Genomic DNA, 25,763 nt, shown 5'->3' with positions numbered 1-25,763 from the left:
TGAAGTGAACGAAATTCGCTGAAATGAAATACATGGGATCAAAGCCGATGAACTCAGATAAATACAGTGAGTAAATGTAAAATCGGTACCTTCGTTAAACTGTGTGTACAATATGATCGCACATGAACTGAATGAAATTCGCTGAAATGAAATACATGGAATCAAAGTCGATGAAATCAGGAAAATGCAATGCATAAGTGTAATAGCGATACCCTTGTTAAAATACTGATACCAGTAGCTCACCTCCGGCGTCTGCAATGTTGCTGGTCTCCTAGAAAGTATTACATTACATCAGTATACCGTCTGGTACCGCACGACCGCCACGGTCGCAGGTTCGAATCCTGCCTCCTTAGGTTAGTTAGGTTTAAGTTGTTCTAAGTTCTAGGGGACTGATGACCTCAGATGTTCAGTCCCATAGTGCTCAGAGCCATTTGAACCATTACGTCAGTACGAGGGTTGGAACTTTAATAGTGGCAACTATTTATTTACAGCTCGTACAAAATAGATATTTGTTTCAAAGTTTTACTGACCTACAAAGTAGTCACCGGCATTGTGTTAAGCCGTTGCCAGCGATGTGGAGGTCATAGGATACTCTTAGCAGTGCTAGTTATGTTGACAGTTCGAGCGGCGCGGTCTATTGATCGACGAATTTGTAACAGTTCTGAAGCGAATGCCGTAAAGTGTTTCCTTCTGTTTCAAAATCGAGTTTAACTCACGAGGGTTTAAGTCAGGGGAGTGCAGTAGGTGGTATAGCACTTAACAGCCCCATCAGTCAAACAAATCAGTAACAGCTCGCACTGTACCCGCTTGAGCATTGTCCTGCAAAATGATGGTCAGGTCCTGCAGAAAGAGTCATCACTTCTGTCTCTAAGCTGGTCGTAGGCTGTGTTCCAAAAATGAACAGCATAGAGACAGAAGCGATGACACTATCTGCAGGATCTGACCATCATTTTGCAGGACAATGCTCAAGCGGGTACAGTGCGAGCTGTTACTGATTTGTTTGACTGATGGGGCTGCTAAGTGCTATACCACCTACTGCACTCCCCTGACTTAAGCCCTCGTGAGTTAAACTCGATTTTGAAACTGAAGGAAACACTTCACGGCATTCGCTTCAGAACTGCTACAAATTCGTCGATCAATAGACCGCGCCGCTCGAACTGTCAACACAACTGTCGCTGCTAAGAGTATCCTACGACCTCCACATCGGTGGCAACAGGTTATACACAATGCTGGTGACTACTATGAAGGTCAGTAAAACTCTGAAACACGTATCTGTTTTTTACGAGCTGTAAATAAATAGTTGTCACATAAGTTTTTTTTACACGATGTATTTTTGTTAAATTACTACTTCACATCTAAAAATTCATCTATTGAAGTTACAGATACGTGACAACAGTGTGGTATAGGTTGCGCCTTCGAGTCGTGAGAGTCAATCAGTCGGTTGCGAGAGGCTATCGTGGATGGTTCGGCTGTGGCCCAGAAGCGCCAATAAAATTCTAAAGTGTTTAGTCTCGAAAAGTGAAAAGAAAAAAAAAAGTGTGAATCGTATTCTTGATTCAAGGAAAGTAATTTTGTGAAGGGAAAGTGTGTGGATTCGTACGTTTTGAACATTGACAAAGATCGTGGAGTATTACGTAACTGTTAGCACATGCTGTAACGTTACACCTTATCGTGAAAGTGTGGGTGGAGTACATTGATTGGAGTCTTTAATTAAATTCTTTACTTGGCTGTGTGTATCAGACATGATTAAATAATCGCTATCCAAATAATGAGAAAGGGACTTATCTGACTACTAAATTAGGCAAAGATCTCAGTTTATTACACATGCACGTAGTTAAATTCGTAACACACAAATGGAAAGAACATTAAATAGGTGGCCTAATCCATTGGCAGTGTGGATAGGGCATGTGGAATGTGACTCAAATGAACGCGTATCTGGACAAAACATTTACATTTGCAGGCATCGTACTGTGTTTGCTGAAGGCTGGTGCATAAAGGCTGAAAATACTGATGGATATGCATATACATCTATTGCGACATTTTAAAGCATGCGGAAACTGTAATAGCAAACAAGTCTTCAGAGTGAAGTTTGGAATTACTGAATGTCGTTATAAATGAATCGTCTGTCTCCACAGTTCGTTTCGCTGTTGCGGGTGATGTCACCAAGCTCATAATCTGCAAGTGACAGCTGACATGGCTGCAAAATCAGTCACTGGCTTGAACCAACAGCTCCTCTTTGTTTGCTTCTAAGTTCAACTCGGTCAGATGAGCCTGGATGAATCATCCGCAAGCGAAGTCTGCCCGTCTAAGAAATAACTTTCTGTGGAGCGCTTCCGACAAAGGAAAACTCTGTTCTCTGAGGCTTTTGGCGTCGCGCAACTCGTGATTAGCAGAATAGTAACTCTTGTGAGTGCCAACCAGTAAGAAGTTATTTTATAAGACGCTGGACTCCCTACCTCAATCGCGTTTCAGGTCGTTAAACAGGCACGAAAATCTTTAGTCTTGGCACTCTAAAACATGTCCGAATTCCTCCTACTCTCTGCATACTTTCATATGGTGGCCATTCTGGTCCTCTGTGAGCACAGTTGAACTCCCGACTCCCAGTTCCAAATTATTTACATGAACCAATGGTATCCATTTTAGGTTTTTGTAACTATTTGGTTTTGTGACACTTAGGCAAGGTGTTGGCGTCCCATTATCTTCAAAGGGGCTCTAAGCTTCCTGTTTGCATTCCACTTTATAGTACATTATCTTAACAGCCAGCGTTCTTCAGTAAATTTTGAATGTCCGCCGCTTCTCTCGACAATGGTTGTTCCTTCGGGAGTATGCGATTAAACGGCACACATCCTGCGAACAAGCACTTCGCTTAACACAGCCTTTGCTCTCCCTGCACATCCTGGAGATGTAATTTGCACTGTATGACTTTGGACGGTGGCGTCAGGACAGACTCATTTCAAAGCGCAGCCTGGCTCGACTCTAATACCTGCCTGGTGGGTCTCTTCACATTAGAGCGAGTGGCTGTTCTTTGGATAGGAGTGCAGTTTGCAGTTTGTAGCCCTACTGTGTTTTCTCTTCCTCCGTGGAGTCCATCTTGCGACCATATTGGCTTCTGATTTAGCTGTGCGTGCATTTTAGTATAGGAAGTGGTATCTAAGTAGTTAAGTACTGGCAATCACTCGTACTGACTCACGTTTCGTTATCTCGTGCGAATTAACTTATTGTAATTATATTTGACTCTTTCATATGGGTTTTACACAACTTAAAGGGCAGTTTGGAAAAAATGGTCGCGTAACAGGGGCAGGGTGATGGTGTGTAACTGTCGAATAACTGTTGAAGTAACTAAATAACAGAATTTTTCACAGTTAGAAATAATTGAAAGTAACTGACACTTTGTGACCAAGTGAGCTGAGTGTTGTTAGACAGAAAGAATTTGATGAGGGGCCACAAACTGGCTGCAAGGAAAAAGAATAAACTATGTTTAATTTTGTCAGACTTATTTCAAAACGATCAGTTATTATAGTTTCTAGTACGTAGAGGCAACAGTACACAGGTTGGTCTAGGCACGCAGTTCAAATAGTAGCCATCGATGTAACTGATGTACAGATCTTCTTTCACTTGTCCAATAGCTGTATACTTAAGTGAACTCTTAAATTAAATTCGGAGAAGACAACAGTAGCGGTTGTTATACATAATATCACTGACAGATTCAACTCATTTGCCATGTGGGTGAAGAGAAGCTGGCAAGTGGGTGACATGTATAAATTGGTATGTGTTAGTACAGGTACGGCAACATACCAGAAAGCAGAGGATGAAAGAACTCTTTGGACCAAATGCACGAGACTAGCATCAGAGAGAACCAAAGCCCAACAGGACCCTCCCCTCGCTTCTCGTCCTCTCTCCACGCCCTCTTTCCATTCGCTTATCGCCTACCCTCTTCCTTTCCCCTTTCTCTGCGGCCAGTGCCTTAGCCATGTTCCTTCCCCTCTCTACCTAAGCCCTATCGTAAGCTACACCCCTGTTTTGGAAATAGGCCAATCATGCTGAGCTTTCGAATTTGGCTTAAAGAAAACATACTTTTCATTATCTACCCCAGAAAGTAGAGGGAGCAGTTCGGGTTCTGTCCAGCAGAGGAGTCCAGCTCTTCTCAACCAAATACTAAGAGAGCTTGTAGGAGGGTACTCCCAACTGAGAATGTTTGACATTTATTTTATAATGGAAAACTGAGAACCGGCGGATGGGAACTATTTTTAGTATGATGTCACGACAGGTTACCCAGAAAAAATATGGAAGCCCATTGTACGTGTAAGCCTATTTGTTTATTTCTGCACGTAGCAAACTGGATAACTTGCTCAACGTATGCAGACGATACGATGCATGACGCTTGTTCAGAAGGGACTAAGCCCTTGAACTTACAGAGATATGTCTCGTCCATCTCGCTGCAACATTTAATTAGACACAAGGATGTTATTAGTACTGTATATCACCTAACGTGGCCTCTTCGTGTTCGAAAGAAAAAAATCAACCGTAGTATATAACTGAATAACAGCTCTCTTCCTGTTTCAGGTGTGCAGGTGTTTGACACATGCTCGGAGCCTGATGACGCTGTGAAGGCGACGTTGCGAGCTCTGGTGGCCAACGAGGGAACCTGTCTGCAACCGCCGCTGTTCCTCGGTGAGTAGCCGTCACGATCTGGTAACCGCGCCAGATGCTTATTTCAGCTATTGTCTATCGGTTTTAGATTTTAAGGCATTTCCGACAGTGTTGACGCTTCTACCCGTGTCCTCCGGGTACTTAATGTTTTGGTAATAATTGCTGGAGTGCGAAGAACGTATTAAGAAAAACGACTAAGCGTCTACTTGTGTTGTAGTAGACTGAGACAGGGGTGGGAGGAAGGAAACGTTTACGTTTTCTTTGATGACTTCAGTTTTGATTTCCTGGCGAATTAAGCTTACTATAAAGTTCTCAGGTTTTCAGTGCAGTGAGATGATGTCAAAGGCGCTATACCCCATGAGATTCACTCAGATGAACAACAGGCTAAATTAGCCAGGTGGCAGCGCGTAAGAAACCTGCGCAAATAACAGGGGTCCTTCCTGTCAACCCCAAGCAAGACTTACACTGTTCAAGATATCGTTCTGTTCTGTAGAGCGCTAGGCTCATCTTTCGTTATAAGTCTGGCCACTTATTTTGCTTTCAGGATGTTCTCTGATCAAAACAATTCAGGTCAGTCAAGATCTCTGCAAACATTCTGAGGAGAATGCTGTTCCAGCGACAGGCTGCAGTACAGTTAAAAGTGACCCACACTTCTGATAAAAGTGATTCACTTTACCTTATGAGGAAGACTATGGGTAGCTGGTTGCTAACTGAGCACACACAACATGATTGACGTTATTTATTCAGCCCTGAGTGCCAAACCGTTTGAAGTTCCACGAATTTTCAATTGGTTGCTAGCCCTATAGTAGGTCCTAAAGAGAAAACTGCGCAATGGAATTTTAATTATTGAACTCCAGCAATATTCAGTATTTTTCTCCAACAAGATGCAGAACACTGAAGAGTAAAAGACGTGGGGACGTGCTGACGTGCACTTCGGCGAGAACTCCAACAAACTAAGTACCTGCATTTATTTATTATCTTTTATTCTCTCAAATGGTGTAAAATTTTAAAGTTTTCATAAGCATCACATGCCCTTCAATGGAGAACCAGTCTCAAAGACATAATTCAATGAATCACATAATCTTAAAAATCGAGAGAAACAGTTAAAAACTGACATTGATTCGTAGACACTGGAGGAAGGACCGTGGCTGAGTTAAGGGAAGTTTAGTGGCTTCAGACTTCATGGCACACGATTTTGCAAGTGTTAAATGAGCGACCATGGAGCTCTGACAGATTAAGGAAGGAAAGAAAGAGAGATAAGCACTACTAGTACAGGTCCGATTTCCCCTATTTACCCACATTTCAGTGGATTTTGCCCAGCGTTATCTAAGCCGCAATCGATCCCTAGCCCTTTCGGTGTGCACTCAGTGCTCTGAATTGCGCAGTTCTTAGGGCGGCAACGCACTAGGCAGCCAGTAAAACAATGACGGCTTATGGTAGGCCGCGCACTGGGCAGCCAGGATTCTCCGGCTGCGGCAGTCAGAGAAACTCGGGCAACTACACGGCAGCCAGGTGGCAACAGCGTGTTTCGCAGTCAGCGTATGTGGCTGCCTGCAGTCTCCGCGCTCCGCGCACTCGTCCAACCAGCCAGACCGTGTGTTCGTGTGACCGAGAGACGAAATACACCGTGCCTTTTGATACGGAGAAATTTATTCGTGAGGTTGAAAGCTGAAGAGCAATCTGGGATATTTCATCAGAAGAATACAGTGATCGTCATTTGAAGAGAAGGAGTTGGGACGAAATAACAAATATAATGTGTGAGCACAATATGAGTGAAAATGACAAGAATGAATGCGGTGTTTTTTTTTTATTTACTACATAATGAACATTTGTTATACGTACAATAATGGAAAAGAGGGTATCAATTTGTAACGTGCACGTGGGGGCACACAATACTCGTTAAAGCCTGTGCTATGGTAATTGAGCGGGGTTCACCTTATGAGAAAGGATTTTCTTACAGATATCGACCGCGTGTACCTGAATGGTGGCAAATCAGACTCTGTAATAACAATGATCCGTCAAGTAAGTTCAAAATGCAATTACACGTCAGTATGGACCAAAAGCAACACTGAAGATGCTACCAATTTGATAATACTACGGTCGCCAGCCCAATTAGGCATTAACTGAGTTTCTTCCCTGTACAAGTATATTCAAGCAAAACAACACGTAGTAACACTGCATAATATAGTAAAACTTTAGAACCGGAAAATCTATTGAACTGATAGTTTCACATTCTGTACTGATATGGAAAAATCATAAATACATAACACCACACTATAATGTATACTACAAAACTTCGTACTGTCTACTGATCTGATTAAAATCGGGCATTGGTTACCCTAGAAATAGCACTTTCGAGCCACACACAAAATGTCAATTTTGATAAAGATAAAACACTGATAAATTATGACTTATATATTGACTTTAACTTTTGCTGGTCAAACCAATGTGGAACACTTCAGAATTCAAATGAATAAAAGGGGGGGACGACGACCCTGAAACTGTTATGGTCACTATATTTAAAAAATTGATTACTGAAATTATCATGCGTTCAAGATTTCCAGTATATGAGTTACTACTCTTTTTATCTTATTTACTTCTCATTTAATTACCTTTATATCTGTCTCGAAATAATTAAACTTCATTACTATATCAATATTAGAGTTATCTTTCAACTTAGTTAGAGCTTCGTTATTCATTTACTGGTTCATTAACAAAACAGTTCTTTAAACACCATTCTAACATAACTAGGTCTGCAAGTAATTATTATTAACGCAAAATTTAATTTTTCATTTCGGGACACTCGGATTGCACAAAATTTGGAAAGGACTCTGTCTAGGTTAGTTGTGAGGATAATTAAATGAGGGGAAAGTTCTGGTAAAATTTAGGTTATTATTGAACAGTTCACTCTATGGTCCATACGAATACAGTACTAAAAGTTTCAACCTGCTTGTATCGATGCGGCGGTTGGCGGGCGGCGAGATGGCGAGGCACAGAGCACATATATAACCACAGCTATGGCTCTTGATGTATCGGCACTTTAATTCTTCTTAGCGTCTCCATACTTTTCCATTTAGTGCCTATAGAATTTTGCCATGCTGTGTGAGCGTTGGAACAGCATCCCGAGGCTCAGTGAAACTACGTCTCCCAGGAGAGCCTCCTCGCTCCAGAAGGTGTTGCTCAGACCAGTGCCAAACTCCAACTACTACTGCAGAGCCCGTTGTGCCGTACATTGCCCGTGCGCATTTTCCCGCGCTCGCCTGCCATCCACCTTTTACCGCTCCCTTACAGGCCGGGTATTCACCCGAGGTTTTGCATTCTACATATCCTAATACATTGCTTACGTATGGACCAGACGCACAATTACAATTTTAAACATCTTACAACAGTTCCAAAATTAGTTACATTTCAATTCTATTACAATATTGCTTGACATTTGACATAAACATTAATATTCACATTGAAACTTGTTTACAGTTTTCTTAACACAATGACATGAAACAAAAAAGAAATGAAATCAGAACATCAATTACACTAGTTTATCGAAAAATCAGATGGAAAAAAATTACTTATATGTACAATAGTACAGCGTCGTTGTTGTTGTTACAAATTTACACTTAACAATAATTGATACTAAATCATTTGGAAGCAGTAATAGTTACATACGTTATCTAAATGACACAGATAATTACTACCCCAGTGCAATTCTGTTTTACCACTCCAGCGCATTTTCATTTGTAAAATAATCAGCAAATAAATCCCTATATGGTGATGATGAGCGGCACCCTCTGCCTGTATGACCTGGGGGAATTACCAGTTCTGGAGGTATATACAATGTGTCTTCAAATTTAAAACCATCTCTTTCGCGCACATAATTGTGTAAAGCACTTTTATTATGGCAATTGCAAAGCCTTCTCGAACGTCCATTGGACGATGAAAAATTTTCCATTTGTTTGCCAGAATGCCAAACGTGCATTCTATAAAACGCCTAGCCCGAGAAAGTCGGTAGTTAAAGATTCTTTTCTCGTTTGTTAAGCTCGTTCCTCCATAAGGACGCATTAAATTTTCAGATAAACCAAATGCCTCGTCTCCCACAATGACGTATGGCATCGATACTCCATTGTTGGATATCGGGGTTTTCTCAGGTATTCGTAAATTGTGATTGAGTTTTTCATACAAAATTGATTGCTTAAATGTAGATGAGTCACTACATTTTCCGCACGCTCCGACATCTATATATGTGAACTTATAATCAGTATCGCATAAAGCAAGTAAAACGATGGAAATAGTCCTACGGAGATTGTGACTTATCATATTAGCGCCTGACGCTTCAAAAATAAAGTATATATAAAGTATATTTGTTGTTTGTACTCACCTCAAAGTCATCAACAATTTTTCTTCCGGAGTTATACAAGCTCCCATGCGAGTACTAGTACCCATGATAGAATTTCTTATATTTTCGAAAAGGTTGTCAAATGATTGCACTGATATTCTTGTATAATTAAAGAAGCCATCTGGGTACTTTCGAAGATCCTTGAAGCAATTTTTAAATAAGCCCTTGTGTGCCGCTGCACAAATAGATGATAAATCCAATATGTTTTTTTTGGCTTTGCGTTTCTTTAGAGTCAAAAGGTAGGCAATTATTACATCTTCCACGTCCATCTTGTTCGGCTGATCGATCACGACTGTCAGCTGGCTGCCTCAAACTCGCTGCTCAACATTTCTGGCTGCCGCAGCCAGGCTGCCTAGTGCGTTGCAGCCCTTAATGTGGCAGACTCGCTGATTACAGCAGCCAGCGAAGGCTGCGACGGCGGCTCTCGACTTCACCTCGTGCGCCAGTGGCGAGAGCTAATTTCGTGCACCCGCAGTCTGCCCCCGTTGTCCAGCGAGAGTCTCCACACTAAGTTGCACTGACATTCGAACACTCAGTCCAACCTCTGACAAAATGTATCCACATCAAGACTGCCTCTTTCCACCTAGACTTGGTGCAGTGCCTAATTGTCTTGCCCTCAACCAATCACTGTGCGGATGCGACACACAGCTACCGATCAGAAAAATTCGCAATAAAATTTAAGCTCACACTCGCATATCGAACGGGAGAGAGCAAATCAGATTCGCTCCCGCATAAGGCAGAAAGCATGCCCAGAAACGCCTTTCCAGCGACACTGTTGTGTCAAACATCCTCTCCCCAATAACTTAGACAAATACCACTCATATTATTCTGTGTTGTTTACGTGATCGCGTGAGTCCAGAGAAGATGCTATCAGGCTCTGAGGGCTTTGCCATTTGCATTCTTTTGACCAAGGTCAGACTCAAAAACATTATAAACTGACGCGTAATCGTCCGACCTCCACAACTGGAAGTTAATGTCCCAGCTCCTCCCCTAGGCATTTTCATGCTTGCATCTAAATACACCCATTCACAGGTTCCACAGTGGGCCAACGCCCTTTGCTGAGCGAATCTATGCCAACATGTTTGCCTTTGTGTTGGCGATTTTATAGTGGTCGCGTCTGTTGGCCGCGTCCATTGGCTCCACCTTTTTCCCTTCTTTTTTGGCATGGTGAAAGCTGCCACGTGACTGGATGTAGGTAGAGTCTGCCATGCAGTTGCAGTGTGCCCACACAGTGACATGGGTCGGTGACCTACTCAGTGAGGTAGGGGTGGGGTTGGGAAGGGGGAGGGGGTGGCCAACTGGTAGGCCTCTCCATGGGCAACTTAAATATCCCCATAAATAGGCCCAATGATTGGCCTACCCCCTTGCTAAATGGGTCTGCCCCAACCAATTTGCCTCTGTGTGGGCGATTTTATAGCGGTTGGGTCTATGGTCCAGATGCATCAATTGTTGGCAGACCTCTACCTGCTTGACCCAACTACTACCTGCCATCCCATATTCTGTGGTGCAGGCAGGTAGGGTGTGCCACACAGTCGCAATATGCCCAAACACAGGCAAACAGGTTGGTAACCTGCTCAGCAGAGATTGGTTGACCAGTTGGGCTATGAATGTGTGCCTAAAGAGAAGGGCTGTATTGTTTGTGCAACTGTGTACAAACAGAACAAACACTCCTTACTGCCTGCAATGCCCTCGGTGACACCACACTGTCTCAAACCGACTGCATTTCTCCTAGGTGCTACCCCTGAGTAACAGAGGCACTGTTGGCATCTTAACTGAAAGATGCAGTTATGCAAAGAAGTTGTTGAAGAGCCATTACAACCGAACCTGGTAGTCACTCGTTTACTCATGGAAAATTAAACTGAAACAAAATAGCAACATGGTCACGTAAATTCAAGATGGTTTTATATCAGCATGAAGTGGAATCGGAGGGATATTGTAAGATCAGGCCACTGCCTCACACAGTCGATTGGCGCTACCTCATAGTGATGAATGACAGTGTTACAGTTAATGAGACACCTATATGAAGCAGACACTATGACACACACACATACATATTAGTTTCTTCTCATACGATAATTAATACGATTACTTGTTTTGTAAATAAAACTGCCTTTTCTTGCTGCTAGTTACTTTATTTATCCCATACGCGTTTCGCCTTCTCCTGTTCTAAGGTATCATCAGTGGCATCTATAACGATACAGTTTTGTTAGTTTTAGATTATTAAACAGTTCACTTTGCGATTTTTTGTAAAAGTGATAAAAGTGGTAGCGCGACCTGCAGACCAGATGTGACGAAACGCAGATCAGCAAATCGTAAGTAATTACTTTTTTTACAAAAAAATCGCAAAGTGAACTGTTTAATAATCTAAAACTAACAAAACTGTATCGTTATAGATGCCACTGATGATACCTTAGAACAGGAGAAGGAGAAACGCGTATGGGATAAATAAAGCAACTAGCAGCAGGAGAAGGCAGTTTTATTTACAAAACAAGTATTTATACGTTTGCTGCGGAGGATGGCCAAACAAACAAACTTGTAATCAGTATGATTAATTAGCCCTTAGCTGCTATACATCTTGTAAATGTGAACCGTCGCAGAATTGAATGAAACTTACCGAAATTTACTGATGAAACAAGGATTAAAAATAGCCTACAGAACAGATAATTCCATAGAGAGAAAACAAAGAACAACCAGAACCAAAACAGATAAACAACACATCTGGTATTTATAAGCTGACATGTGAGGACTTCAATACTGTCTATACTGGACAGTCAACCAGAAATTTCAGTATTAGGCATCCAGAAAACAGAAGTGCACTAAAAAGTAGCAGATGTCGATATACGTCAGCAGAACACCTTACTGACACACACACACACACACACACACACACACACACACACACACACACAATCTTGATGCACTCACTCTAAAACACACTTACTTGCCCACGCACGCACGCACATACACACACACAAACACACACACACACACACACACACACACACACACACACAAATACACACACACAAACATTCTTCCACACAGAATAAAATTAATGTTAACCATAACATTCCCCGTAGTATTTTATATGTAAGTAACTTATTTACATTATGTTCTATATGACTGCAGAGGAGAAACTGTGAAAGAAAAGCAGCTTTAAAACAAAATACTGGAAATCACTAACACCACAGTATGTGCCGACAAGGTATCTGTTTCCAAATTTGTGAATATTTTTACTATAAACTGAAATTTCTTTACATACAGATAGTAAAGAGCAATTTCGTATTATTTAATAGAAAGAAAATAAAAGGAAGTACTGATGATGCTGAAACTTCAGGAAAACATGTCTGAGTAAAGAAGAAAAATATTATGTTTGCTCAAGGTAGCACCTATACAAAAAGAAATTTCTATGTAAGCAAACACAGAAAAAAGGGTTAGGTTCAACCTGAACATGAATGCAAGAACAAATCCTCAGCAGTCTGCACAAAGTGTTTCACTAATAGTTCTAGTAGAGTACTGATTATCTCTTACCTTCTACAACTTCGTTGTCCCCATTGGAATTCTCCGAACATCGCGACTTCTGGCATACTGCATTAGTCAGTGAATTTCAGTGTAGCATTTAGGATCGCCACTTCGCCACTCTAGTAACCCCCTATGCCCTCGATGAACGTACTGATTTGGTTGGGAAGAGTGTATAAAGCCACTGTGTCCTTTCCTGAGGTAAGCTGGTCCACTGCTGTAACTGGTCATTGATCCTAGATACTGGACCTGAGGTGGAGTTGACGTCAGAGCTGATTTCACACATGTTCTATCCGGGATGGATCTGGATAACTTGCTGGCCACCACATAGCCTCAAGATCACGCAGACAGTTGATGGAGAGACGTGTCATGTGTGAACGAGCATTGTCCTTTTGAAAACGGGCACCACGATACTTTCCCGTGAGAGGTAACACGAGTGCACAATATTTATTCCTCACTGACACATGTTCCAGTTCTAAACTTCGAGTGCTAATGAAAATTTCCGAAGTCCAGGCCATCCCATTCCCAAACGGTAAATATGTTAAACAATAACTTGAACAACTCAGGAGACTTCTAAATTCAAATTACAAGCGAAGCGCGTCAGATATACGTCCTACATCTCTAACCGCCCTCGAATTCTCACATATCTCACTTCATATAAAATTCACTGACGACACAACTCCAGTAAACAGCTAATGAAATAGAATATTTTTCAAAAATATTTACGCAAGTCCACAAACCTGTGCCCTGTACATGAATTAACAAAGAGATCTGGGGTTTATTTTGATTTATGCATCGAAACCGTAAGTTTCCATTGGAGCCAGTTGCAAGATGCCGGCACCGACTTCACCGGGACAATGACTGCAACGAAGAATGTACAAAAAATACAGCATATGCAAAGTTGTCAGGCAGCAGTTCACATTGCAGAGCAGCTTTGGATACGTTAGCAAGTAGACAAATGAAACTGACGTCAGGCATCTTCGTGTATTCATTGTACAGTGAACTGCAGAACGGAATGAATGAAAACGGAAAACAAGATTTTAATAAAATATATGAATAAAAATTCTAAGTCAAGGTCGCAAAAATTCCTATACTGATTAATAGTTTTCGCTCATTGACGAGCCGTCTTTAGATCCAAAATACAGAAAATAGCGTATAAGAGGTGAACAATAGCAAAGTGCATTTAGTATTTAAACTTCCATTATATGATACATACCAATAAACGTGATTTCTTAATTCAGTGAGTGTCAGCCACCAAACATTATACACCCTGTTAATCTGTTGAGCTGAATCGCTCTTATTGTCATCTACATACTGAAAAATTTAACAGAACGCAACAAAAATGAAGACATACGAAAGTATATTTTGCAGGCAATATAATGCTATGATCCTACCTATAAGGTCGTCATGATTTCATAATTTACGACGTCAGCCATGTACTATAAATGTATCCACTGCTCAAACGCCACACTTCTGTTTCAATATAAGGCGATTGTAACAGTTACAGTCCATGTGCGGATGCGATTAAGGCGTATCACTCACACCTTTACCTACAGGAACGAAGAAGTGCCTGTTTTACGGCTATTAGAGAACTATCCACCACATAACTTTCATAGCTACGCGAAAACAGTTACTGAAAGATGGCGCTACTAACCAACGATTTTTTTTATGTAGTCATGACCATTAAAAAATAAAGAATGGTAACGTAACAAACCTTCTATTAGACTTATACTACACCAGATTCAAGGAATTATGTTCAGTTTCTGTAAACCTGTACTAACCAGACATCGAACATAAGCTGTTCATTAAGTAATATAAACTCAAGACATACGAAAAGAGAATGGAACTAACGTATGGTCACAAATAAATGCCGCGCAATATTTTAAAGAGAAGGGAATTAACATATGATCCCAAATAAATGCCGTGGAATATTTTAAAATATAGAAAACTATGTACAGTGTCAATGATCAAAAAGCTATATACCCATAATATGGAATAAAGAAGAGAAGTAATACTGCACGCAAGGTCTAGGTGCCAATTCCATTCACTTGTTTCAGTGGTTTTGATTATAAACGGGTAAATAGATGGATAAAACCTAAGTGGTACACTAAGAATGGTTAAAAAGATCGAACTTCATGAATATAAGCCTGTTACCTTACATCAAATAACACATACGATGCATGTAATTCATTTATTTCTGAAACAACACTTCCCCACTCAGTCAAATTTCCCACGTAATGAAGAAAACATTCTGCAAGCGATAATCTAGTGAGGACAGCTATGGATGTTTTTGTTTTGTCTGCTGAAGAGAGTAAATATCTTTACATCTTGTTCGATAATATGAGACCAATACAGAATTTTTTCTAAAGTGATCGAGAGGTACTGTTTCTCAAATAAACGGCAATAACTAAGAAATAAGAAAACAGTAATAGTCTGTAATGAATTTAGAGACTTTACTTCTTACTACAGAAAGTTTTAAATTGATGGAAGATTAAAAGACCTGTTCTTCCTATGTTCCAGGATTTTTTAGTATCAAAAAAATTACGATGGTTTATGACTCACAAAATGGAGCTTTATCAACATAATTTGTCACCAGCTGTTGTGGAAGGTGTAGGTAGTATTCATTATAAAAGTTACGATATTCAGTTGGTATGTATGGCTACGATTTCTTCATGTCAGATTCTTATCATTTACTTCCACATAAGCCTATGGATAAGCAGGAGCGCATGACAAAAATGGACGCCTGACTGTAGAAAGCAACAGTTTAAAGTTATGAACAACCAGCTCATGAATGAAATCCGTTTATGTGACACGATCCTATTCATATTAAAACTCCATAAATTCATTTACATGGAATGTCACTTTTTCATCTTTATTTACTCTCCTTCCCATAGACTGCACTGAAAGTGCTTATTTCTTGAAGTATTTTGGCCACCAATAATGAAAATCAAAAATGTCTGCTGACCGATGATTTTAACAGTGAATCTGTTGTTCTTCTTCGAGGCTACTATTACTCTTACGTATTCACTCAGTTGATAGATTCTGGCTGGTGCGCAAATCTTCCCCTTTATAATACCAAAATCAGGATCACACGGCATGAAAGAATGCATATATACAGGAAGACAATTGTATACGTTTTGTAATATTCCAGTAGTAATGAGCGTTTGGGGAAATCTAATTACAGTGTTATTTTTCTTCTGACCGGGACACCCATCAGAAAATACGTGTAGGTACTTGGTAGAACTTTGGTAACTCACTATTAATGTCGTCTAAGATAAAACAATAAACTTCGTCCGGACTTTCCTTAGCCTCCCACGAATGATCTACGTAAAATGCTGCAGTATTGCCACTCATGTTGTGAGCATTAACTACATTAATGGTGAGTTGCCTGTCTTGCGCTGGTATCTGACGCACACAATTAGAGCAAAAGCAGCACCTATGCAGGAGAAGTATTGTTTCTACACTAAACTGAAATTTTACATCCTATCTCTATGTCTGGGATACATGGTAGACGTGTTCTTTCCACATAAAACTGTGGGTATTGCCTCTACAATCAGCGAAAATATGAATAACTGGTATCACAACATCTGGAGGAATATTACCCACCAACAGGGCCATCAAATCACCCAGAAACAATGAAACAAATGATGAAGAATCGATTACAGCAGAATTATTAAAATGGTCAGAACCAAAGGTTATAAATGATCTACAACTGCTTTTTTAGAACATCTGGAAAACTGAAAAGATCCCATCAGAGTGGAAAATAGAATTATTCCACCCACTACATAAAAAGGGAGACAAACAAAATGTCACTAAGTACAGAGGAATATCACTTCTTCCAGTGGCATATTATCAAAAATTACCCAGGACAGAGTTTTAAAAGCTATAGACAAACAATTGGGAGAATATGAGGGTGATTTTCGAAAGGGAAGATGCTGCACAGAACAGATATTTAACTTAAAATCACTTATTCGCCACAGAACGTTAACCAGCAAACCTATAATAGTATCATTTATTGATTTCAAGAAAACACGTGATTCGCCAGAGAACAAACAATAGAGAATCTGCTGTTAAAGCAAAATTAGCGAACATAATTCATGAAACTCTAACAATTACAATATGTAAAGTTAAAGTTATGGAAGAAGTATCTCACTACTTGAAATAAAAAATTTTGTTAGACAAGGGAATGGTTTATCACCTTTAGTTTTTAACTGTATGCTAGAAAAAAATAGTAAGTATCTGGAATTTGAAGCTAAAATTCGCAAAATTGAATCAATAATTCTTGGAAGGAAAACAAATTAAATTAATGTAAACTGTCCTACTTTTGCAGACGATTTTGGAAGACTTTCAGGAAATCTGACAGACATAGTTATTCAAATAATTTTTCTGGAAGAAACATCAAATAGAACTGGTCTCAAATTTCAACTGAAAAAACAAAATTCATGACAAAAAATAAAAAATGCATCAAAATTCATAGAAACGTAAGTAGGCAGAATAGAGCAAATAAGTAAATTTAAATATGTTGGAGAAACTATTTAACAGAATGGACTAGAAAATTTTTCAGTAGATATAAGAGTTAACAAAAGGAAGAGAGTATATGGTGTGACAAAGAATATTTACAACAAGAAATGTGTACCTAGAAAATCAAAACTATACCACAGTAGTATGACCAGAAAGTTTATGTTGATGTGAATGCCTAACTATGAACTGTAATCTGTACAGAATAAAGCTACTTGAATGACAGGTTATTACAAAAACAATGGCTACAATACAAACTACAGATGGTTGGAAAATAACAAGTAACGAGGAGAGCTACAAAAATATGAAGAAAATATCAGAAGTAATAGTTAAAAGAAGATCAATCTTTTTTGGACATCTCTGGGAATGAGAACAGTCTAACGAAACAAATATTCCTGTATGTTTGGAAGAAGAAATGGACAATAGCATGGACTACAGAAATAAGGAAAGGACTAGAAAGAAACAACATAAAAAAATCGTAAATAACAAAAGGAACTTTTTTAAGAATAAAATAATACATTTAGAAGGATTTCAAGCAGAAGAAATAAGACGTCGGGAACAAAATGGACAGAAGAAAGGAAAAGATAACACAGTTCGAAGATGGAGTACTAGAAAATTAGGAAACAACAACAAGGAAAGAAGAGCAATTTAAGTTTTCATGTGATCTTAGCTGGTCAATACGAATGTAAAAAAAAGAGTAGGTAGCCTTGAGTCTAAGTGCAAAGTGTAAAGGGGCATTAAACATTGCTACATCTTAAATCAGAAAGGAATATAATCCAGATGTAGTTTAAAGACTAGGTGTTACGTACACAATTACATACCAGGTAAGATAACTCAATTTTTAGCATTTTATGTATAACAAGCGAACATCTGTAAATTCCATTATGTTGTAACCTGAGTTCTACAGTACCAGGTACAAACAACTTTATAATTGGCCATTACTGAAATAAATAATAGTAAAAACAAACATGTAAGTGGCGTACTCAAACCTTTAGCTGTTAATTACAATCATAAGTAGTTTCATGTCTGTGAATTTGGTACGTAATAAAACACCAAACGATCGTGTGTGTAAGAATATAAATTGAGAGTTAAATGTTCCTAACCTCAATTGTATCCAGAGCCCAAGGTCTGGGACGAGTAAGAAACCAAGAACAAATACAATCCAAATGTAGCTCAAGGACTAGCTGCTATACGGGCTGATCACGTAAAGCTCGCACCGCAGATATTGCAGAAATGAAAAGTGCTATTGATGTGCGGTTTTCACAGAATGGATTGGTAGTCTGGGGCTCCTATTGTTAGCTTATAAATAGATTGTAATAATACTTATAAAGTATATTCTCTGTACAAACATGCATTTTTTAAATGGAACAATGCCTGTTGATATTATCAGACTCAAAGCAGGGTAAATTAGAACGTCAGTGGTGTTTGTTGCAGAATTCTAGCGAGAGTCGTTTACGAAATATCGTATTTTGAAACGTTTCCACAACGACATTTGTTTGTGCCATTCAACCTGCGTAGATGATAGGTACGATGTTGTTATGTTTGTTTACACTGTACTTGTGTGTTCCTTGAGTGCACTGCGACTTGCGAATCAGTTAGTGTGTCACAGCCCAAGCAGTAGGTCGTGAATGGACAATGAGATTTGTCAATGCAGAAAAAGCCGACTTACTCATGGTGTATGGGAGTGTAGGAACAATGGTAGTCAGTGAAAGTGATAGTGTAGCACCTCGACGACGTAACAGAGGGAAGTAACGACAGAAGTTGCGGAAATTAATTTTCTTGCTGCTGTTGCAGTTGATCCGCAGGATAGCTCCCTCGCAGTCACACTACGAAGTGGCATGAGTCAGGCGAATGTCCTAAGCATTCTCCATTGTCATAGGTTCCATCCCTATAACATCTCTCTACACCAAGAACTGCGTGGAAACGATTATGGGAATCGTGTTAACTTCTGTACATGAGCATTACGACAGTATACTCCAGGTATATGATGTATCTCGTTTAGTGATGAAGCCACATTTACCAATCATGGCCAGGTAAACCGCCGAAATGTGCACTATTAGTCTGCTGACATTCCCAGTTGGCTTCGTCAGGTGGAACGTTAGCGTCCACGGAGTGTAATCGTGTGTTGTGGGATAGCGAAACACCAGCTCGTGGGCACTCGTTTCCTAGAGGGAACACTGAACGCGCACTAGTATCGCAGCCCCCTAACATTTTCCACGGATGCTAGAAGACGTTCCTTCAGACTAGGAGGACTCTGTGGCAGCAGCATGATGGCTGCCCAACCCCCAGTGCACGAAGTACTAGAGCATGTGTTCACGAATTGTTTCCAAATCGTTGGATTGAACGCAGAGGACCTATACGTTGGCCAGCCCGTTCCCCGGATTTTACGCCTACAGACATTTTTCTGTGGGGAAAGCTGAAAGACGCTCTCTATAAGGAATACGTCATGCAACGACGTATTACTGACACTGCTCGGACATCTCCGCTGAAATTCTAGCACGTGTGCAGCAGTCGTTCTATACAAGACTGCTGGTGGTGATTTCGAACACAACCTGTGATGGTCAATTGTCTCGATGCTGGTCAGAATCCACATAAATAGCGTACGCACTTGTGTTGTTCTTTGTATTGTATGTGAACCGAGGTCCTAGAAACGACGGAGAGGCTCCGTCCCCGCCGCAGCCGCACTGGTCCACAACTCCACGACGACTACCGCAGTCCACTTCACCCCTCCGCCGCCCCACACCGAACCCAGCGTTATTGTGCGGTTCGGCCCCCAGTGGACCCCCCAGGGAAAGTCTCACACCACACGAGTGTAACCCTTATGTTTGAGTGGTGGTGTACGCGTACGTGGAGAACTTGTTTGCGCAGCAATCGCCGATATAGTGTAACTGAGGCGGAATAACGGGAACCAGCCCGCATTCGCCGAGGCGGATGGAAAACCGCCTAAAAACCACCCACAGACTGGCCGGTTCACCGGACCTCGACACAAATCCGCCGGGCGGATTCGTGCCGGGAACCAGGCGCTCCTTCCCGTCCGGAAAGCCGTGCGTTAGACCGCACTGCCAACCGGGCGGGCTGTGTTGTTCTTTAGTTTGTGTTGCTAAAGGTATTCTACAAGAGTCGGTCTACGAACTTTTGAAAAAAATGTCGTGTGACTAGGGGTAGACCATTCGCCGGGTGCAAGTCTTTCGATTTGACACCACTTCGGCGACTTGCGTGTCGATGGGGATGAAATGATGATGATTAGGACAACACACCACCCAGTCCCTGAGCGGAGAAAATCTCCGACCCAGCCGGGAATCGTAACCGGGCCCTTAGGATTGACATTCTGTCGCGCTGACCACTCAGCTACCGTGGGCGGACTTTGAAATTAGGATAACTCGTAAACAGCTTGCATTAGCCCCTGCAACAAACGCCACTGACATTCTAATTTACACTACTTTTACTGTGTTAAAGTCAATAGGCATTGTTCCATTTAAAAACGTATATGTTCGCACAAAATATGCACTTCGTAAGTATTATTACAATCCATTATTACCTAGCAATAAGAGCCCCTGACTACCAATACATTCTGTGAAAACAGCACGTTAATAGCACTGTTCATTTATGAAGCATTTACAGTGCAAGTTTTAGGTGATTCACCGTGTATGCGCGGTGAAGCGTCGAGGAAGATAGCACACAGTTAAGTGCTTCATACGAGAGAAATTTGTAATACAGTGATCGTCAAACTTTTTCGCTTAAGAGCCAATGTTGACGTTTCAGGGCGGCACCTTAGGCCGCAACGAAAGGTGGTGGTGCTGGTGGGTTTCTAGTGGCCACTCAAAGATAAATTCAGTTATCGTCAAACAGTGGTTACTGTTAGAAGTTTACCACTTAAACATTTTGACTATGTGCAATAATGTATTATGCCAAATATTTTTAATTAAAAAAGTAAATAATATGTGGGACTACACGCATTTTCCTGAAGGCTTACATAGTAACCAGTTTTCTCTACGTAAGCGGGTACTGTGGCCAACGCCACTGCAACGAGATCCCATGTTTGTTTTTCTAATTTCCGGGCAAATTTTGTAGGCATCTTAACGCCCTACTATCTGAAAGAATACCAAGCGACTGCAGCACACGGTTTTGAATCGAACTTTTTTATTACGCCAAATATAATAGAACAGATGGTTTTAAATAATAGAACTTAATTAAAAATTGTCACAAAGTGATAGACTGACGAAGGATAGCTTTTCCCGAAGAGTAGAGTGTGCCACTTTTTCAGATCGGACGGCATGTCGGCATTAGTAATACACACAAAAAACTATCAAACTGAAATAAATAACTAGGAAGTACATTTGTAATCCAAAAGACGTTGTTTAAAAATTGATATTGTACAAATTATTACTCTTTATACAAGTGAGGAAACTAGAATAATATAAATGACTTATCTTACGTCAGTCGACGCAAACACAAAAAGATTTCACTAAAAACTAACGGAAGAAGCTTTCTCTGTCAGTCTCACTGACAGCAATTGCGATGTATATTATCATAAAACTCGCCTGACCATTTCGCGGCAAGCAGCGGATCTGTTAAGATCAAAAGATATCCAGTGGCCACTGTTTCCGTCCTAGCCGCATCACCACACCTTCCTGTACCAATCTTACTATTAATTCTTAACATACATAAAAGAGTACATTATTATGATTAATATTGTTATTAACAACGTCAATTCCCCGTTGAGGAGAGCGCTAAAATACAATCAATTTTCATGGCATTTTTTCCTGTCTCTTTTTTTCCCAAAAGCCTCTCATACATCCACTGTGTTTCTTCTTGCTCTCTTCTGCCCACTTCTTTCCTGTTTCCTTCTCTTTGGGCGTTTGTTGAAATTTTTGTTTTCTGATTTTTTCCCTGCATTTTTCGCTGTCTGTCACGTCGTCTGTGGATATGTTCAGTTTCTTGAGATCTTCCAAGGTTTCCTTTACCCAGTTGGATTTCGCTGTATTAGTTGTCATTATTTAAAAAAAATTTCTTGGTCAATCTATTTTCGTTCATCTTACGTGCGTGTCCGTAGAACTTTGCTCTTCTTTTCCTGGTGTTTTTAATCATCTCTGTCTGTTGGTAGAGTTCTTTTGTCGGTCTCTTTATTCAGAACCCAGCTTTCTGAACTGGCCCTTAGATCTTTATCAGAATTTTCCTCTCTTGTTTTTCCATCTCCATAATTTTCATTCTTCTCTTGATTACTGTTGTTTCTGAAGCGTACAAGGCCTCTGGAAAGATTAGTGCACTGTAGTGTCATAATTTGGCATTGATGGAAATACTTCTTTTGTTGTAATGGTTCCGTGTAACCATTTATGCTTTTAGTAGTTTTATGATCCTTTCTCCATTGGATGTTGTGTTCAGTCCTGTTTTCTGTATTATCTCTTCCGGATATTTAAAAATATTTACTTGTGTTATCTTTCCATACTTTGTTATCACTGGGTTTTTATCTGTGGATTTTGTGTCCATGTATTTCATTTTTTCATATGAGATTTCTCGTCCTGCTGTGGCTGAGATTTCGTGTAGTGTCTATAGGGCTTCCTCGGCTTCTTTTCTGTTACTTGCTATGATGGATGGCTACATCATCACCAAAGGTCAGACATTTTACATTGACGGTTCTATCCTTGTGTCTCCCCATCTTTACCCCACTCCTTTGTTCCATGTCCTGATTATGTTCTTCAAAACCGAGTTAAATATAAAAGGTGACAGGCCATCTCCCTGCCTTACTCCTGTTTTTATTGCGATTGGTTCCGAGATCTCTACCGTAAACTTCGCTTTGGATATTGCATTTGTTGATACACTCCTGGAAATTGAAATAAGAACACCGTGAATTCATTGTCCCAGGAAGGGGAAACTTTATTGACACATTCCTGGGGTCAGATACATCACATGATCACACTGACAGAACCACAGGCACATAGACACAGACAACAGAGCATGCACAATGTCGGCACTAGTACAGTGTATATCCACCTTTCGCAGCAATGCAGGCTGCTATTCTCCCATGGAGACGATCGTAGAGATGCTGGATGTAGTCCTGTGGAACGGCTTGCCATGCCATTTCCACCTGGCGCCTCAGTTGGACCAGCGTTCGTGCTGGACGTGCAGACCGCGTGAGACGACGCTTCATCCGGTCCCAAACATGCTCAATGGGGGACAGATCCGGAGATCTTGCTGGCCAGGGTAGTTGACTTACACCTTCTAGAGCACGTTGGGTGGCACGGGATACATGCGGACGTGCATTGTCCTGTTGGAACAGCAAGTTCCCTTGCCGGTCTAGGAATGGTAGAACGATGGGTTCGATGACGGTTTGGATGTACCGTGCACTATTCAGTGTCCCCTCGACGATCACCAGTGGTGTACGGCCAGTGTAGGAGATCGCTCCCCACACCATGATGCCGGGTGTTGGCCCTGTGTGCCTCGGTCGTATGCAGTCCTGATTGTGGCGCTCACCTGCACGGCGCCAAACACGCATACGACCTTCATTGGCACCAAGGCAGAAGCGACTCTCATCGCTGAAGACGACACGTCTCCATTCGTCCCTCCATTCACGCCTGTCGCGACACCACTGGAGGCGGGCTGCACGATGTTGGGGCGTGAGCGGAAGACGGCCTAACGGTGTGCGGGACCGTAGCCCAGCTTCATGGAGACGGTTGCGAATGGTCCTCGCCGATACCCCAGGAGCAACAGTGTCCCTAATTTGCTGGGAAGTGGCGGTGCGGTCCCCTACGGCACTGCGTAGGATCCTACGGTCTTGGCGTGCATCCGTGCGTCGCTGCGGTCCGGTCCCAGGTCGACGGGCACGTGCACCTTCCGCCGACCACTGGCGACAACATCGATGTACTGTGGAGACCTCACGCCCCACGTGTTGAGCAATTCGGCGGTACGTCCACCCGGCCTCCCGCATGCCCACTATACGCCCTCGCTCAAAGTCCGTCAACTGCACATACGGTTCACGTCCACGCTGTCGCGGCATGCTACCAGTGTTAAAGACTGCGATGGAGCTCCGTATGCCACGGCAAACTGGCTGACACTGACGGCGGCGGTGCACAAATGCTGCGCAGCTAGCGCCATTCGACGGCCGACACCGCGGTTCCTGGTGTGTCCGCTGTGCCGTGCATGTGATCATTGCTTGTACAGCCCTCTCGCAGTGTCCGGAGCAAGTATGGTGGGTCTGACACACCGGTGTCAATGTGTTCTTTTTTCCATTTCCAGGAGTGTATTTCCTGGATTAGATTCCTGGTTTTGTTGTGCACATTCATTTCTTCCAGTGTGCTGAAGAGTGTTTCTCTACCTATAGAGTCGTAGGGTTTCTTGAAGTCGACGAATGTTATTGTGGTGTTCCTCGACTCTCTTGTTGTCAATATTGTTCTCAGGCATCAGATCTGCTCACTGCATAATCTTCCCTTTCTGAACCTTCCTTGGTATTCTCCTATCTGTGGGTCTATTTGAGGCTCTAGCCGATTTAACAGGGCCTTTGATAGAATTTTGTATGTCACAGGCAGTAGTGAAATTCTTCTGTAGTTATTAGGGTCTGTTTTGTTTCCTTTCTTGTGGAGGGGATATATTATCGCTGACTTCCGTTGTTCTGGTACCTTTTCTGTTTCTCTGATGTTTTTGATGATTCTGTGCATTTTGGATGTGATGTGTTCGTGGTGTGATTTCCAGATTTTTGCAAACAGTCCATCTTCTCCAGCTGCTCTGTTACTTTACAGTTGATTATTTTCACGTGTGTTGGCGGTTTGGAATAGATATTGGGTTCTTGCGACGTATTTTCTCTGAATGTTCTGTACAAATTTCGTGTGTTGTTTTTACTGAAGCCCTTTTCTATCCCTTTCAGTCTGTTGTTTTCTTAACCTCATTCTTCTCTGCGGGTTATTTTCAAAGTGATGTCATGTATCCTGTTGAATCCTTTCCATTTCTCGGAAGTCCTACGACTGTTAAATTTTTTCCAGGCATTTATTCTGTCTTCTGTGGCTCTGTCACATGACAAATGAGTATGTTATATTAATCAATAACAGTAACTGGAGTATGAGACACGATCACAAATGTTCATTAAATGAGTAGAATGTCATTTTTCTTTCACTCATTGCATTGTATTACAATAGCCTTTATTTGATTTCGTATTACTTGCTACAGACATGTACCACATTTGAATATGACCGTCTGTATATCGCGCATTCGCGAATCCATGTTACTGCCGTTGACATTTACACCACAGCAACTGATCGATGCCTTTTTCGCATTGGAAGACGAACAATAAAAAATTCCCCCTCTCATTTATATTAACCCCGCAGCGACGATGCTACTCTGTCCATGACGTAAGCTCACGGCCGAATTCACCAACTGCAATTAAAATTAAGCTAAGCTTAAAATATTACTGTCTCTAACTATTTTTGTTTGTTACTAAACGAGAAAAATACAATCTTAAGAAGCTCTTAACGTTAGTTGACATTTTTTGGATCCTGCTGCTGGAAGCATATTGTTATAAAATATGGCTGAGAACACTTGATTCGGGCCGCAAGCATGCCGCAGTATGACAACTGGTGTAATACAATTGACGGTAAGCTACAATGTTTGCTTGAAAACATAATACAACAACCATACGTATAAGCCTTTTCTACAGCGTGATACGTATTCACTAATTTGTTGTTTGAGATCTAGT

At 41.2% G+C, this 25,763-nt stretch overlaps 1 protein-coding gene across 1 annotated transcript in view; it reads left to right on the top strand.

Moving 5' to 3' along the window:
• LOC124788514 overlaps positions 1-25,763 on the top strand; it is a 367,862-nt gene that overhangs the window by 71,296 nt on the left and 270,803 nt on the right. Inside the window, exon 3 of the mRNA XM_047255783.1 lies at positions 4,564-4,671. Within this exon, the coding sequence (XP_047111739.1) occupies positions 4,564-4,671 (108 nt within the window). The remainder of the gene's footprint in view (positions 1-4,563; positions 4,672-25,763) is intronic.

The sequence above is a fragment of the Schistocerca piceifrons genome, chromosome 3, assembly GCF_021461385.2.
Source record: "Schistocerca piceifrons isolate TAMUIC-IGC-003096 chromosome 3, iqSchPice1.1, whole genome shotgun sequence".
Lineage (NCBI taxonomy): Eukaryota > Metazoa > Arthropoda > Insecta > Orthoptera > Acrididae > Schistocerca > Schistocerca piceifrons.
This window is presented reverse-complemented; position numbering and strand designations above follow the sequence as displayed.